At 37.8% G+C, this 16,997-nt stretch overlaps 2 protein-coding genes and 1 pseudogene across 2 annotated transcripts; all 3 read right to left on the bottom strand.

Annotated features, from left to right (window-relative positions):
- Positions 1–867: 867 nt before the first annotated feature.
- On the bottom strand, positions 868–6,095 carry LOC121763342 (chorismate synthase 1, chloroplastic-like). The gene is made up of 13 exons (XM_042159342.1): positions 5,860–6,095; positions 4,797–4,947; positions 4,437–4,513; positions 4,265–4,323; positions 4,064–4,147; positions 3,834–3,926; positions 3,274–3,354; positions 2,572–2,703; positions 2,291–2,393; positions 2,065–2,159; positions 1,911–1,976; positions 1,417–1,501; positions 868–1,286 (listed from the first exon to the last, which is right to left on the bottom strand). The coding sequence occupies exons 1-13, from the start codon at positions 6,002–6,004 to the stop codon at positions 1,138–1,140; spliced, it is 1,320 nt and encodes a 439-aa protein (XP_042015276.1). The 5' UTR covers positions 6,005–6,095; the 3' UTR covers positions 868–1,137.
- Positions 6,096–7,015: 920 nt separating this feature from the next.
- Positions 7,016–12,591, bottom strand: LOC121765518 (aminodeoxychorismate synthase, chloroplastic-like). The gene is made up of 14 exons (XM_042161699.1): positions 12,449–12,591; positions 11,803–12,223; positions 11,199–11,330; positions 10,709–10,776; positions 10,508–10,572; positions 10,211–10,277; positions 9,815–10,072; positions 9,600–9,726; positions 9,223–9,497; positions 9,048–9,127; positions 8,857–8,965; positions 8,702–8,784; positions 7,901–8,509; positions 7,016–7,770 (listed from the first exon to the last, which is right to left on the bottom strand). Exons 2-14 carry the CDS (start codon positions 12,125–12,127, stop codon positions 7,272–7,274), a joined length of 2,697 nt encoding a protein of 898 aa, XP_042017633.1. The 5' UTR covers positions 12,128–12,223; positions 12,449–12,591; the 3' UTR covers positions 7,016–7,271.
- Positions 12,592–15,965: 3,374 nt separating this feature from the next.
- LOC121764535 lies at positions 15,966–16,732 on the bottom strand (annotated as a pseudogene).
- Positions 16,733–16,997: the final 265 nt, after the last annotated feature.

Raw genomic sequence — 16,997 nt, 5'->3', positions numbered from 1 at the left:
GGCTTAGTTTAATAGTAGGATTATTATTTTTGGTTACTTAGACCAGTCTCAGACGCAATTCTACAATTTAATGATGATAATGATATAATCCTAATTGATAATGTAGTTTAAATCCAAATTTAAATTATTGAGAAAGAGATGTGTTGATAGTGACGAGGCAATAATTTAGAGAACGCATTTGGAGTTTTTTCTTCGAATTATTAATACAATAGGCTCTGTTTTGTTTGTAGTTTTTAAACTTTTTTTCTTCACATAAATACAAATTTATTCATTGTTTTTCATAGAATAATTGAATTCCTAAGTAATCTATAATGTTCTTCAAATTTCTTTATTTTTATTCAGAGTCTACAAATTGGAGTATGAAACTGATGGATTCACTCAGATAAATTTCGTTATGCAAGCATGACTCTTTTCTAATTTGTATATTTGTAGATATAGCATTTGGAATATTATACTTAAGAAAATAGTAGTAGCATATAAATTTTGAAGCATTATACTCATGTATTACCTTTCAATTTATTCGTTATGCAAGCATAATTATTCATTTTGATTATGGCATAAGTCCATATTAGTATTATTTGTTTCGTTTTATAGTGTTTATTTTATAGAGTAGTATTTATTTTGATTCTACAAGTCATTTGTAAAATCAGAACTCAATATATTCACTTTCACTATGAGTTCAAATGAATAAATTAATAAATTGAGTTTTAATTTTATGCAATTTATAAAAGTAATGATATTTTTAAGATATTGTTATTAAACTAAATGTATCAAACACACAACTGTAAAATTATCACAATACAACCTCATTTTTTCAACGAGAGAAAATAAGAATCACTTTCAATGAAAAATAATAAAACTGAAAACTAAACAGCAAAAGTACACGATTTTTGTATTGTCCAAACTCAAAAAATCTTTTACATACTATTCGTCGCCAAAACTAGCAATAAATATTTTGAGAAACATTCCAACTACAGAGAGAGTACATACACAATGTTATCAGAAAAAACAAAAATTAAGCATACAACATCGAGCAAAAACGCAGCAGATAGTTTGCCTTCAGTCACTTAGCCGAATGACAAAAGATAAACAACGCGATCAAATATGAATAGACTCATACCAGACAACGAGGCACCATTATAGGTTAAGTTTTGCCTGTGCGTCATGGGGCTGTTCGAGGGGTTCCTGCAATGCTGGGTTTATTGGGAACATATTACACTGTGCATACTGTGCCATTAGTTGATCAACGAGCACCATGGCTACGGCTGCTTCCACCATTGGAACGGCTGCATGGTAACCATGAGGTGCACATAAGTGGCATGTTAAGTTACATGTTGCGTAGACGTTTAAAAGAGGATAAATAGTCAACAGATGTTAAGGCAATCAGACAGAAACATCCATGACTCAGTGGCATACCTCTTGGAACAACACAAGGGTCATGACGACCTCGTGCTATGAGCTCTGTGTCGTGTTTGTCTCTAGTTACAGTATTTTGCTTCCTCTGCATAGAAATATGACAAGTTTGATAAATTTTACATTCCATTTGAACAAATTACACAACATCCATGAGATGATTTGAACTCTCCAAGGCACAAGAACCTTAGAAGAGATGTAAAGGAATAGGCGCAAAGGAAGTGACTGAAAGCAGTGATTTGGAAAAGGATTTGTGAAAGAACTTTCCATTAGATCCCAAAATACTCGTCTTGACATCATCCTTAAACCTCTTATGAGACGAACTTGTACTTTAAGATTTTTAATTTCAGTTGAACTTTAGATAATAAAAAAATATCAAGGGTCAGATATAAACTGCCCGGATGCTGTAAATCCAAAACAAAGCTGAACACAAAAGATAAGCGGAGTATAATGAATGCCTTGAAGTCAAGGGACAAGAAGAGAGAGAAAGAACATACGGAGATTGTTGATGTTGGCTTGAAGCCGATTCTCATGTTGATGATTTCTCCATTTGATATTCCACCCTGAAAATGGATATTGGATCATGAATAAAGACGTATTGGAAATGATGAATGAAAAAGCAGACCTGTCTCTCAAATGAAAATTAATTACCTGAATCCCACCAGACCGGTTTGTTTTTGTCCTAATTCGACCATCCTTATCCATGTAAAATTCATCATTATGCTCACTACCGGTCATGAATGTACCTGGTTAAGTTTTAAGTTGAAATGAAATTAGAGTGAAAACAGATGTAGCTAAGACCAATAAGTTGAAAGAAGTTTCGTGTAAACTGTTGGCCTAATATGATAGGTAAAGAAGAATTGGAGGGCTTTTATACCTGCGAATCCACTGCCGAACTCAAATCCCTTTGTTGCAGGCAATGACAAAGCAGCTTTAGCCAACTCCGCCTCAAGCTTATCAAAGACTGGAGAACCAAGCCCCTACAGATACGCAAAATAGTTGCTTATATTATTCATTTTATCTATTATTTTTTCAGGATTTTCCTGAATAGTAAACTAAACTAAACTATAATTTTGTAAGTGTATTGATTAAATGAGCCAAAGGTGGGGGTGAACGGAGCTAGAGGGAGAATGGTGGGCACAGAACAGGTGGGTTTACCCTTGGGACCTTCCGAACAATGCAAGTGACAACGCCCCCAACAGAATCACCTCTCACCCTGACAGCATCAATAGCAGCAATCATCTTTTCCGCATATTCGGGATCTGGACACCTTACAATGTTGCTCTCTATCTGGGAAAAAGACATAATTAATAGAGAAATTTAAAACTAACAAGCCAGATGGATGCTGCATAAAATAGAAAAGACGAAACTTGTCAAAAGATATGGTACGAGAAAATGAAAAACCAACAGAAAAAAGGAGATGATTCATATTTACTATTATATGGATTAAGTATGTAGCTCAGTGTGCAAACAAGAGCTAAGATATACTCACTACTCAGGCAGCAATTTGACCAGTTTATCCTAACCCACGACAATCATATTCATATGGATCAGCCAACCTTATGTTGGGAGTATTTTTAGGTCTTACACACTGTCTTAGTATAGTATTTTTTTTCTGAGTATGATATAAACAAAAGAAAAAAAAACAGTCAAGGAATTGCTGAATTAGCCATTGATATATGAATCACATGCATTACCTATGTAAACATCACATAGATAGAATGCACAATGATCAGCAAGTTTTACAACAGTATCAGTACTCAGTAGCAACTATTACCACCAAACGCGTTTCTACAATATACTCGAGGCATTACCAATGATAATATGCAGAAGAAAAACATGGATCTATGTTAAGTTCACCTGATCAAGGGCCACCGTCTCATGATCAACCAGACCTTCAGGAAGGATAACCTTGTGCACTTGTGAAACATAAGCAATAATCTGCAACACAAGCATGAGGATATAAACTAATTGACTAACAAACCTCGTAGCAGGGTGAGCACTTTCCACATTTCATTATTTAAGATAAGATGTTCACGTTCACTTCGACAAAAAAGATAAAATAAAAGTAAACACGAAGCAGGTTTCTTCACCTTGACCTCTAAGGCCCATGAATCATGAATAGTCATGTGTTGGTAAACTGTGTTTTCTTATCTTTAGCTAAAATTTCCATTAATTAAAGGGAGCAGCAAAAGATTTGTTATTATGTACTTATAACAAACCTGGTAGCAATATCAGTTGTAGCCAAAGAATCTATTTATAATGAAGAACAAAATGTAAGTTCTAGTGAGGTGGAAGGAATATCCAATGACACTAAAAGCTAAAAGAATTTGTGGCACTTTAAACAGAAATATGGCTCAAATACGATAGTGGAACCTTTAGGAAAGATCATTATCATCCAAAAACATACAATAACTTACTTCAGTATCGGCATATAGCTTTAGAATTTTCTTGGCGACAGCTCCGGCAGCAACTCTTCCGATTGTTTCTCTTGCAGAAGATCTGCCACCACCCTGGGTTTCAGAAACAAATTTACATAAAAGAATAGTTTGATCTTGACGAAAGATGTCCCAACGTTTCATGATAATAGTAACAGATTGTATGGCATGTGAAAGGACTGTATATAGCAGTTAAAGTGACATGATAGTACCTGGACTGATCTAACACCATATTTGAAATCATAAGTTGCATCCGCGTGAGATGGCCTATAGGCTTGTGACATTTCAGTGTAGTCCTGGAAAATATTCCACAACAAAATATAACTAAGCAACATATAGCTTGCATGCCTCTGTAATAATAATTCTTGAGAAAGCTCCCAAACAGAAGTAGAGAAGGAGAACAAGGCACTTACATTTCCTCTTTGATCAGTATTGGGCACTTCTACCTTAATTGGAGATCCTGTTGTGAATCCTGGAATACAGATGACACAAAAAAGCCCACATTATGAAAAATCAAAACCAATGGGTGCGAAGGTGCAAGACAAGCAAAATAGTCCATTCAGACTGGAAAATGGTTTGACTGACCATCAGCAGTCCCTGACGCAATTTTGCATGTGTCGGTCTCCTTTCTTGGGGTGGTTATTCTACTCTGGCCTGGCCTCCTAAAAGAAATAACTCATACATTCACAATCAACTAATGCACTGATGACTGACAAGTGACAACTAACTAATTCTTTCAGAAACGACTGACAACTTCAATAGAAAGCTACTCCTCCCAAATCTCATTACCAATTCTTAAATCTTGTGAGTGAACTCAGTCTACATTAAGTCATTAACCAACACTCCCTTTCATAAAAGACAGCAGGTTTCATCCATGTATAGATTTTAGATATATGAAGCTATTAAACAATACAAGCGAGAACAACATAGTAGCTTTGTAAGCACCTTCTGTCAAGATCAACTTGCATATCAGCTTCTGAGAGGGGAAGTCTAGGAGGGCATCCATCAATTACACACCCTACACCTCCACCATGAGATTCGCCAAATGTTGTAACACGGAAATAGGTTCCGTATGTACTTCCCGCAGCCTGTATCTCTGTTCAAAACAAGCATGCAAGTATTTTAGTATACTTAACGACCTCATATAGGTTAAGGAGCTAGTAAGAACTTGATTTTTTGCAAGAAATGAGAATGACGAACAAGCATATAAAATCAATGAAGCAGCACATAAAAACAACAAATAATAAATAAACGAATAAAAGTAAAATTCCCGGTCCTAATAGGATTCAAACTCAGAATCAAAGAATAATAAATAAACGAATAAAAATAAAATTTCTGATCCTAATAGGATTCAGACTCAGATGCTGCATTAGTCCAGTAAGGAACAGTATCAACCCTAGATATTTGTGATAAAGAGCTGATAGTAATTCTCATTTCACTCCTATAACAGTCATTCTCACCAGATGCTTTTTATACACACATAAATATAAACTTCATCTCCATCATGGATCTCTCTGTACACTATCATCAAAAGTTGGTAAGGAAACAGACCTAGTTACTTTCTCGTAACCCCTACTAATCGTTATGCTCTAGGTAGTTCGATCTAAATGACACAAATCGGATTCAAAATAACCATAACATGAAGTCGCACACTGCCACACTCCACCTAAGCGAGGCATGTTGTAAAAGAAGGCACAAAACATCTCAAAAACCTCAAGCTAATAATCTAACTATATCCTAATCACACAAACAACGAAGTAAAATCAAAACCGGAACAACAGCTAAAATCTACTGATAAAAATGCAACAATTCTCCATCTCGAACACAACGCTACACATTTCATTTCGATTCGGATTTCACCAGCACAAAAGGAAGCACACAAAAACACGCAATCAAACAACAACATTCAAATAAAATCCACCAGCTATAATCACCCCCGATTTAACCAAAAACAACATCAATTTCGCAACTCAAACTAGTTAAAAGCGAAAAATCAGGAGATCCGCACCGAGGCGTTTGACGCTGGATCGGCGCGCAGGCAGCTGGAGGCTGCGCGACGGCGGCAACGGCTGCGACTGGAGAGATCCAAGGCGAGCGAGTCCATCGGAGGACGATTGAGCTCCGAGGAAGTGTTTGGTGAGGCTCGACGCCATTAATCCGACGATCACCTCGAATTGGAGGTTGGTGCGATTCTCTCTCTGGTTTGGTGAGTGCAGATAGAGAGGAAATCTCGGTGTCTCATTATTAAAATTGTGTGTATATATATACACACCCTAGTGTGTGTGTGTGTGTATTGTGGAGAGAGAGTAGATGGTTTAATATCTGGGTAGTTGGTGTGGGAAAAATAGTTTGGTGTGAGCGGGCTCACAGGATGGGTTCGGCACCACCACCTACCCATCCTTTTCACCTTCACCAATTTTTCTTCTTGTCTTTCACTTTTTTTACTGTATTAAATAAAATTCGAAAATAAAGAACCTAATTCTATGTTTTAAAAGTCGTTGAATAATTTCTTTTAAAACTGGCCAAAGTCAATAGTAATTAATTAAAAAAATTATTAAATATATTATATCTTCGTTCTTTTAATCCACACAATTGCCCATTCATGTTTATAGGGAAACATCATTAAATGTTTACCGACAATTTCAGCTACATATCATTTTTTTTCAAACAAATTGTTATAAACTCGTAATTTTCTTAAAGAATTACAACTTTTTGAATAATTCAGTTTGGTTGGTGCTCTGGTTTGGTTGTGGGATAAATCAATTTGGAGTTTTTATAAAACTAGCTTTATCCTATGTGCAATGTAATAATAGTATAATTAAATAATAAATAAACATAATTATAGCTAAAATATAGAAATATATCACGAAATGAAAAATATTATAAAGTGTAAGTACATTATCAAATAAAGGCTTTATGAGCATGTTACAATGTACATCTGGAAATGATAAGGTACACCAATGTTCAACGATTTCTCAAATTTATTCCGTCTTCGAAATAAAAATGATAAAATAAAAACATTTTTTTCATCGCATCATTTGTCAAAAAACATAATAGTACCATAAAACTATAAATCCACTAATATAAAAATAAAATGAATGTTCAATATCGATTCATGGCTCGAGCATTTTGGTGCTACGTAAAAAAAACAATCAGCCAAACCATCCAGAAACCTCTTTAATGCAATTAATTTTGCTCTCTCACTAATCTGGTTTATAATCAAACGTTGAGTGAATTTCTTGAAATCATAAATTCGAAGTTCAAATATGAAACACAATTCAGCTTTGCGCTCTTGATCTGCAGACTATTTCTCCTACAATATGTGAATCAACAAGAACGAAAAACAAGCAAAACGGCGTCGCCTAAGACGAGATCCTCGAGCCGTCAGATCGCGCAATGGATGCTCTGTTATGTTTCACCCTATATGGAGAGTATGCTGCTCTGATACTCTACAACAGCTTTGGTTGGTGCTCTGGTTTTGAGCACCATTTCCTCGTACTCGTTGGCCGGATTCGACAGAGCCGTGATAGCGCCTCCCGCTCCTATGGAGGCCTCGCCTTCGTGGATGACGACGCTTCTGATTACAATGTTGAGGTCAAACGTCTGGTTGTAAGAGAAGTATCCTATGCACCCGGAGTAAATGCCCCGGGAGCTGGTTTCCAAGGAGTCGAGAATCTCCATCGATCTCAACTTCGGTGCACCTGTCATCGAGCCCCCTGGGAACGCAGCACGGACGCAGTCGACCGCGCTGGCGTCCGGCCGTTTCTGTCCTCGTATCATGCTCACCATCGTGTGGACAGTTGTGTAGGACTCGACCTCCATGAGATGAGGCACGTGCACGGAGCCAGGCTCGCACACGCGCCCTAAATCGTTCCTCAGAAGATCCACAATCATCAGGTTTTCGGCCTGGTCCTTCTCGCTGCAACGAGAAGTAATAACAGACTACTGTAAAATGTGTAATCTTACAAAAAATTTAAATGTAAATATAAAATTTTATAGAAGTAAATAAATATGCAGCAAGGTTAGTGGTTTGGATTTAGCAGACTTGCCTGTACTGCAGCCGTTGCTTGAGAAGCTCGTCCGCTTCCGGAGAGGCTCCGCGAGCTATGGTTCCCTTGATTGGCTTCGCCTCCATCACGCCGTCCCTATCCAAACGCAGGAACCTCTCGGGAGAAGAACAGCAGATGCAGAGGTTTTCCCTGGGGAAGCTGAGCCACGCCGCGTATGGAGCCGGATTTTTCTCGCGCATCTCCAGATAAAGCGCGAGGGAATGCAGCTCGCCAACGCTCCTCCTCATCTGCGTAGTGAGACACAATTCATAGCTCTCGCCGTCTCTGATGAACTTCTGGCATTTCTCGACGTCTGCGATGTACTGCTGCCTCGATTTCTCAGCCGAGAATCCTTGTGTTGGGGAAGCATCTGCTGATGCAGCAGAGAGGGGCTTTGTCTGGCGATGGGGTTTCATGCCGAGCACCTTCTGCTCGACCTCATCCATCCACGAAGTCGTTCCCGTGTCCTCATCGTGCAAGGACATGACATAAACATCATCGCAGTGATGATCGATAGCGACAAGGTTGTCCGCGAAGAAAAGGCAGGCATCGGGGGTGCTTGACTCGTGGCAATTCAGAGACGCACCACATTCGACTTTAAGATTGTACCTGCATTCGAACGACGCATTCTCCACTCAGAGACTTGAAACAAGTTATAGTATATGCTAAACATCACAATCGGGCTTATATAGAGATAAAATCATCTATAATGACTCCAACGCGTTCACTTTTTAGATCGAACGTATTATAGTCGTGTTGATAGATGTATTTAAGAAGCACATGTAGAGATGGCTGGCATACCCGATGTAACCAATATAGCCACCATAGAAATCGAAAGGCAGTCCATCAAAATCGGCTGCATCATAGCAAATTGATTCAAGCTCCTGAAGCACGAAACGCAGATAATTTAATACAAGAAGAAAGGTTAGAAACACCAACATTCTTGATAAATTTACCTGATTCAAAAAGTCAAAAAATCCCTTCTGCAAATAAGTGTTTGTAACAGAACCATTGGAATCTCCAACAGACAGACAGCCTCCGTGACTAGATGTCGTGTTACTGCAACTGATATCCACGGATAGAGCTCGTGGGTGAAATTCATCGTCTAAAACTGCAGCATTATAACCAGAATAGGTCGGGGACTAACCTCTCATTCGACAGCCTAAACGTCACTTGTTTCCACAATGGTCCACCTTTGCCCCCCATAAACGAAAAGCGAGCTCTGTTCTACAAAAACAAGACGGTTCATCATCAGGGATTAAAGAAAACGCAGACTGCATTTCTACTTCTATTAGAAGAGACGAAAAGAGGAAGATGGAAACCATCTCAGTCGATGAACTATCCAGCCAAAACGTGTTTTCTGCACGATGGCTTCCAAACAGCTCGGAGAATATGCTTCCAGAACCACCAACTTGGTTGGCAGAACACTCGAGTTTTCTCCATTTCAACTTCAAATATTTTGAAAATCTCGAGTGTGGTGGCGACTTCATTACGTTGCAGAGGCCAGCATGCTTCAGGTTATCGAATCCATTCATTAAAGGCTTGCTTCTCGCAACTTCTTGGAATAGTTGATTTACGGCAGAAACCTGCATACGCGCTAAGTAAAGTTCACTTTCACCAGTTTGTATGGCGATTTCCATATCTGAACATTCTACACGAATAAAACAGAAGACTCGTCTTATTTATTGAATTAGATTACCAGAACGATAAAAGTCCCTCATGCTATCTGAGGATGATTGCAATCGGGACCAGTGGTCTTTTGTAATCTCCGCAAAATTCTTGAATATTTGCCTTCCATGGTATGTAGCAACGCTCTCTGGATGAAACTAGGAACCAAATAAACAAAGCCAATCAATTTTGTTGATTTAAGTAACAATAAAGTCGAAAAAAATATGAGTCGGGATGAAAATTCACCTGCAGACCGTAATGAGGTCGACTACAGTGCACAATGCCCATAAGAATATCTCTACTCCGCAACTCCTGTGATTTGGCAGGATGCCGTTGCAAACCATTCTCCAACTTTGTAGACAAAGATTTAGCAAAAGTATTCAGGTCACGTCCCTCAAAACCATCAAGAAACGGAATTGTTTCATGAGATGATGTCCAAGCTATAGGTATGAGATCTTTGGGAAGTGAGCTCGGGTCTATCACGAGAGAATGGTATCGCACCACCTGCATCAGGCCAACACACTAGATGTTCAACAATTTCCACCATGTCGCATTGATGTTTCACAGAGCCGAGCAAGATTTTAACTACTGACACGAACTACCAATTCGTATTTTTTTGGGGGGAAGATATTTGAATGTCACCTTAAATCCTGAATTTCGTCCAGAAGGAATCCCATTGAACAATTCACAAGCATTATGCTTGACGTCACTGTAAAAGCCACAAGAAAATAATTCAAATCAGCCACAATATTTCAGAAACTAACTCTTTGATGCAAGGGATAGGCTCAGGGGTCATGTATTTCAGAATCTAGATCTCAATGCAATAGAAAACTTTAGTTTTCATCGATGCAAGTCGTGAACACTTTCAACTACATTTCAACTGTGTCAGAACATGAAGACAAGACTCTTAGTAGAAAATCGAAGAAAAATATGTATTACCTTAGTCGTCCATGAATAGGCTCGGGAGCATGGATGATCCGAGCACCATGCACGTAACCTAAAGCCTGCAAAGTTTTTCATCTCCATAGTTCAGTTGAACATCAGAAAAGCCTAATTTATTGTATTAGAAAGACAGAAGAAAAAAAAAAAGAAATGTAAAAAACACTTGTACAAAAAAACAATATGATGAACAAAATATACCTGATGGCCGAGGCAAACGCCTAGAATTGGGATGTCCGAGCATTCAAGCAGCAGCTTGAGGCATATTCCTGCAACAATTCAGAATTCAGAGTCGACACAAATCGACCAATATAACATTAAACGGTAACATATTGGAGCTGAACTCCCTTTTTACTATACGACCGGTTTGAACTAAAATATGATTTGTAAGTTTTGTGATCACGGACAAATTTAACCTTGAAGATAACACACTAGAGAAATATTAGTCTTGGGCAACTTCACATTTGATAAGTTTTTGGAGTAAGAATCTAATGCAGCAATGATGATCTTATCCAACAAACTCGTCATTTCACCTTGCTCAGTGAAAATAAGATTAACAATTCACACAGAATGTGTTCGCCTTCCTAAAGGAGATGCTTGGAAGAAAACAAGGATTCCATATAATAAAGTACTAGGTCGCAGTGTCAATGTAAATAGTAAACGTGCTGGAAATGCATTTTTCGGGTCTAACCTATATCGGCAGCGCAGGTTGGAGAACCTGGACCAGGAGATATTACGATGTTGTCAAATAGCTTTTCCTCATACAGGTAATGGCAGACTTCTTCCCACGACCATTCATCATTACGGATCACCACTGGTGGCACTGGTATAATATCAACATCAAAAGAGAGTATTGAGTCGGGAACACTCCTTTCCAATGCTTTTAAGAGAACCTTCACATATAAAAAAGCAATTTCCATCCACCATCTACTAAGAAAGTGACCTTTAACCAACCTCATTGAATTGTACACAACAACTAACTTCAGTCCCTCAGTAAAAGCAATTCCAAAATCTAGTCGATCTAATCACGCAAAAACAGAAAACAATTATGGCTTCCCTTGTTCTAAAATTAAATCCAATAGCCTGATTTTCCTTCAAGAAATCACAATAAAACTTTATATCAGAAACTAACTTCAGCCCCTCATTCTCCCTATCCTCTTCCGGTGTCATATACGATGGATTTAATAGAATTTTGTTCAAAACTACCATTGCCTCACTCTATAAGTAAAACACACAAAATTGCATCTCAACCACATTGTAGAAATACCAAACAGCACACGAGGGAGAAATCTTACATCCATTGATGACAGATAGCTCCTGATAAATATTATACGTGTAGCTATCATAGTTATCAATCAGCAACGTCCGCACAAAATCCAGCTTCGGTGATGGTTCTTTGAGCTGTTTCTTCCCGACAAACGACCCTTCCAACTGCCCCCTCACCAAATGGCTCGACACGGACCCCTTCTTCACAACCCCATCACCTCTTTCCTCTCTATTCAGCTCACCAAGTCTACTAAATGTCTTGGGAAAAACATGTTTCGAGTTCTTGTTCTGAGAAATGCTCTCTAAGCTAGAAAATGAAATCTCCTTCGAAGGAGAAAACAAAGCAAACCCCATTTCTCTCAATTTAATTAATCTTTTCACACTTCTTCAATGTGACAACACCAATGTTCAATTATGTTTCCCAACAATTAAGAAATCTGAGCTAAACCCCTGCAAAAAACAGTATCCGCTTATATTTTTCCACAGATCATCAAAAATCACAAACGGGCCAATGCTAAATTTCAAAATAAATAAAATAAAAATGGGAGATGAGATTCTGACAAATGAACACAGAAGGGCAACATTAGCAGATCTCAAAATTTCGAAAAAAATAATACTGTAAATAAATAAAAAAGGAGCAAAATCATGAAGGATAAGTAAGCTAAAAACAAATACCTGTATGCGGAGTAAAAGCTCCAGGAATAAAAATTTTCTGATTTATTGCCCCTTTTTTCAAGTATTTTTGTGTTTATTTTGAGGGATGAGGCTGTTTTCAGCCACCCCTTTTTCCAAAGGAAAGTCGGCGCGTATATATCATATGAGCATGTGCTGTTCTGTTCGTGTAGGAGAAATTAGTTAAAACTACCCGAAAACATAAAAAGGGTAATTTGGTAAAACGTCATAAGAGAACCACTTATTTCACGACACGTGTCTTTAGCGGGTTCACCAACTTCCACTACAGCAAACGATTTGGGCTGCTAGCCCAATTTGATTATTCAACATAAGGTTAATTCAACTTAAATAAGGTTAAATCATTCATCATTTTGATATTTTGATCTGCTATGATTATCTTATATTACTTTTTATAAAATATACGTCTCACATTTAACTGGGTTAAGAAGCCAATATAAATGAATTATCTAATTTTGTTTTTTTACAAAAGAAGTCTTATCTTTAAGACTTTAACTAAGAGAGCGAAACCCTTACACATGTGTGATCATCCGACTATAAATATCCCAGGAAGGAGGAGTTGCGGTAATTCAAGAGGGGGGGGGGGGAGGAGGAGGCGGGTTGAGATCCCCTGCTGTGCAAAATGCCATAACAGGGGATCTTGTGTACATCCACACCATCCATTGCTAAAATACACCATCCATTGCTAAAATGAAAAAAAATAATACTAGTGTGTAAAATTATTCAAAGGTGGGGATGTGCACGACATCCCTGGCTATGACATTTTGCACAACAGGGGATCTCAACCCGGAGGAGGCGGTGACGGCAGTGATGGAGAAGGAGGAATTCAAGAGTATTTTTTTTAGAAAATTACTGCTTAATTCAAGATATGTAAAATCAAAAGCAAGCTGAAATGATTATTAATCAAATGGTAATGTTTGGGTTGGTCCACTTCAAGATGAGAAAATTCGAACCGAAACAAATAATTTCAATTGAAGAAAAATTGGATGTGCACATTTTCACCCGCCTCATTTCCCTATTTCCATGTCGCCGCCCCACCTCACCCCACCACCACGGTCGCTTCTTCTTCTTCTTCTTCTCCCGCAGTTGCGTTTCTCATTTCCATTTAACGATGGCGGTTAAGGGTCTATACTAGAGATGTCCACGGTTCCGGAACCGACAGTTTCGGCTCGTAACCGCCGATTCTAGTTTTGGAAAATTTTAAATCGGAATCGAATCGCAAGGGAGTTTCGCAGTTAATCGCCTGAACTGTAAATGTGGGCATCTCTAGTCTATAGCTCTTGTCAAGGCAAAAAACCTTTTTCCATTCATATAATATTGTCACAAAAACTCTTATTAGTACAACATAGTATAAAAATTATTATTTTAAATCAAATTTTAGTAACCTTTTTTCATTCATATAATATTATCACAAAAACTCTTATTAGTACAACATAGTATAAAAATTATTATTTTAAATCAAATTTTAGTATATGTGTCTCGTACCAATACATCTTTTTTCACCTGCCTCTGTCTATTATAATAAAATGGATGATTTAATTGTTTTCAAATGATAAATGGAAATAAAATAATAATAGTAGCAGTAGTAGTAGTAATAATTTTGAAGTATGTAATGTTTTTAAAGTTCAAATGACTTGCTAAAAATCGCATAAACTTGGACAATTTTGATTTCAGTTAATAGACAATTATATTTAAAGTCTGAAATCGGTAAATTTTTTTTGTAATATTCGGCTTTCTTTAGGGATGAATGTAGCTTACAAAAAAATTACTAATGTATTTTGAACATAGACCAGTCTTCTACCCAAAAACACAAGATTTATACCAAACAATAAATTGCATCCTTTATACATTCAACTAATGCTTGTGATTATGAAAAAAAATATCACGTAGTAACAGAAACATTAATTTAGAACAACTTATTTAATTTCACGTGCATTTCTATCATGAAGACTTATCGCCTTGAACATTTTGTCCTTTAAAAATTAAGCCTATTTTTCCTTCGTTTTATCACTTTCTAAACAATATGAAAAATATAGTACTATATATTACATGATATTATGATAATGATTAGACAAATCATTTCTCACACTATTTCTTTTATTCTAATTATCTCTTGTCACACCAACTTCTTTGACTTGTAAGTAGGGCGTGCTTATTTGTTCTTAATAGTTCTATCAATAAAATCACCTGGACCCACAACTATATAATTATTCATTATGTTTTGATAATTTTACATGTAGATATTACATGTATACATGTATATATATTATCGTGAATTGCGATACGTAAAATGAAAATTACCTAGAAATTGAATCCGAGCGCAAATACTAGTAATTTTTATTATTAGGGAACAATATTAATGCAATATAAGCTCGTGTATAAATTAGTTAATTTCATACCAAGTTTATGGTGGATAATTATGCGTATATACTCAATTAGTCATTTTGACGACACAGCTATAATAAAGCTACTAATTATATAAGCGCACAATAATTTATAGTACTAAATTTTACAAATTTATATATTTTCTAAAATTCCATGAGCTTAATGTTTTTTCTTAGAATAAGATTGAGCAGTGGTGGCACATCAAACTCCTCCCTCTATTGCAGTTGTTGACAATGCATACCTACATTTTGGGGTCCACTTAGACATAAGAACGTATCACTGTTAGGATGTAAGAGCTCTGCTGATCCACAAGGATTTTGCTATGTTATGTGAAGGTAAATCTGCATGAATGGATCCAGAGAGGCTATGGACACCTTATGACAAAGTAGCAAATGATCCCGAGAAGGTCAAGAGTCTAATGCTGTATTTTCGATGTCTACTGAATCAAAGCTGCTTCATTGGATTGACTTGGGAGGAAAGAGCCTGTTAATTACTTGCAGTGAAGTAGTTTTGCTACATGTATAAATAACATGTTTTACATCCAACTGTAAATGTGTTAGTTAATGATAACAACATTTTCAGATTGTAGCACTCTTTTATTACTAATATACTCTATAATTGTAGTAATATACAAGTACTTTCGTCTTATACTGTCAATAAGATTCAACTCGGCAATCTGCTACTATTAACTTGAATCAAATTGCAACATAGCAGACACACAAAAATAATAAGGAAAGATAGATAATCCATTAGTTTGATATAATACCTCTTCGGCTGGATTTTCCCGTGGTTGTTCCTCCAACATCATCATTTGGTGACGTTCTTCCCACCAGCTCTTCACAGCGCATGTGGGTTCTCCCCCTCAGCTGCACAGACGTTGGCTACTCCACCTTCGTCCTCGGCAAGTTTCTCTTTGATTCGGAGATTGAATCGTTTGGCAGTGGTTGATTTCTCCCCTCAGCCAAACGCTTCATCCATTATAACGTGAGTTCACAGCCTCTCACGGCTGCCACCTCTTCGGCAGTAGATTTTCCTTTCTCGGTTGCTTCTTCTCCAGACCATTTCTGCCTGAAGCTATCTTCTCTGGCATAGGCGCTGCTCCAATCATCTCGAATAATTATCCGGTTGGGGCTAACCTCTCCCCCTCGGCCGGATAATTCTTCGGCTGCTTTGTCTTCTTACGCTCCACTGTGGGGAATTCAAAGACGACATATTTTCCAGAAAGCTTCCTGTACACCCCAGCAAAAGTTTCCAGCTTATTCTCAGTATCATTCCTCGACTTAGGATCCAAAAACACCTTCATGATCTTTGATCCATCAAGTCTGTATCTGATACGTTTCCCAACAATCTCAGCAGGGTACACAACATCTTCAAGCACAGCTTCGTGGACTGAAGTGAGTGTGCTGGATCGAGGCCTTTGGACAGCAGAGCCCTTCTTGAGGGGGCGTACTATCCTCCTGGTAGCAACAAAAATGACATCCTTTCCACTGAATTTCTTCTCTAACAAGCTTTGGGTGCACCTTGCGGAAAGCTTTCCTCAGTCTGTAGAGAGCATGGATCACAACAGCCTTCTTACCTCCAGCAACATCAATTTGCACTGCAGAGTTTATATAGAGGTATTTCAATTCACTCTTAATGTCTTGGTTGGTGTTTTCCATATCAAACAAAGCATGTGCAACAGACTCCTCAAATTCAGTGGGATCAGCACCCCTGTCTTTGTGATTTTTTTTTTTGCAATGCGGTAAACATATTGACTTCTTGGCGGAGGAAAATCCAAGCTTCGGCGCCGCCGGAGGCTGTTCGAAATTCAACCTCGGAGAACTCAATATCGTTGTCTCCGTCCAGCCAAGCGCTACCATCGTTTACAGCGCCGCCGCCAGCCATAGAGGCGGTCGCTGCCGCTGCTTGTGACGCCGTTTCCGTCGGGTCTTGCTATGCCGTCACTTTGTTGGTGAAGAACTTCCCGTTGCTAATCGCATAAGCCTCCACCTGCTTTGATGTTTTTCTGATAGAGTTTTGTGTTTTTTTGTTATTTTTGCTTTAGAAACAGTGATCGATCCATGTGATCGAACCTGCTCTGATACCATGTTGGAAAATATAATGCAGAAAATAAAAGATTATTGCAGAAAGTAAAAGACGGGGAGAACTT

This window comes from Salvia splendens, chromosome 14 (assembly GCF_004379255.2).
Source record: "Salvia splendens isolate huo1 chromosome 14, SspV2, whole genome shotgun sequence".
NCBI classification, from domain to species: Eukaryota; Viridiplantae; Streptophyta; class Magnoliopsida; order Lamiales; family Lamiaceae; genus Salvia; species Salvia splendens.
Note: the sequence above shows the minus strand (reverse complement) of the source record. Positions and strands in the feature narration are given on the sequence as shown.

What these genes read in the sequence shown, in the direction of transcription:
- LOC121763342 (XM_042159342.1), bottom strand. Translation starts at nt 6,004, where the DNA reads ATGGCGTCGAGCCTCACCAAACACTTCCTCGGAGCTCAATCGTCCTCC. An exon ending in ATACTGATCAAAGAGGAAAT is followed by an intron (nt 4,148 to 4,264) that starts GTAAGTGCCTTG and finishes AATATTTTCCAG; the next exon opens with GACTACACTGAAATGTCACA. An exon ending in CCCTTGTGTTGTTCCAAGAG is followed by an intron (nt 1,287 to 1,416) that starts GTATGCCACTGA and finishes GTTACCATGCAG; the next exon opens with CCGTTCCAATGGTGGAAGCA.
- LOC121765518 (XM_042161699.1), bottom strand. Translation starts at nt 12,127, where the DNA reads ATGGGGTTTGCTTTGTTTTCTCCTTCGAAGGAGATTTCATTTTCTAGC. An exon ending in CCTATTCATGGACGACTAAG is followed by an intron (nt 10,278 to 10,507) that starts GTAATACATATT and finishes TGGCTTTTACAG; the next exon opens with TGACGTCAAGCATAATGCTT. An exon ending in ATAGTTCATCGACTGAGATG is followed by an intron (nt 9,128 to 9,222) that starts GTTTCCATCTTC and finishes TTGTTTTTGTAG; the next exon opens with AACAGAGCTCGCTTTTCGTT.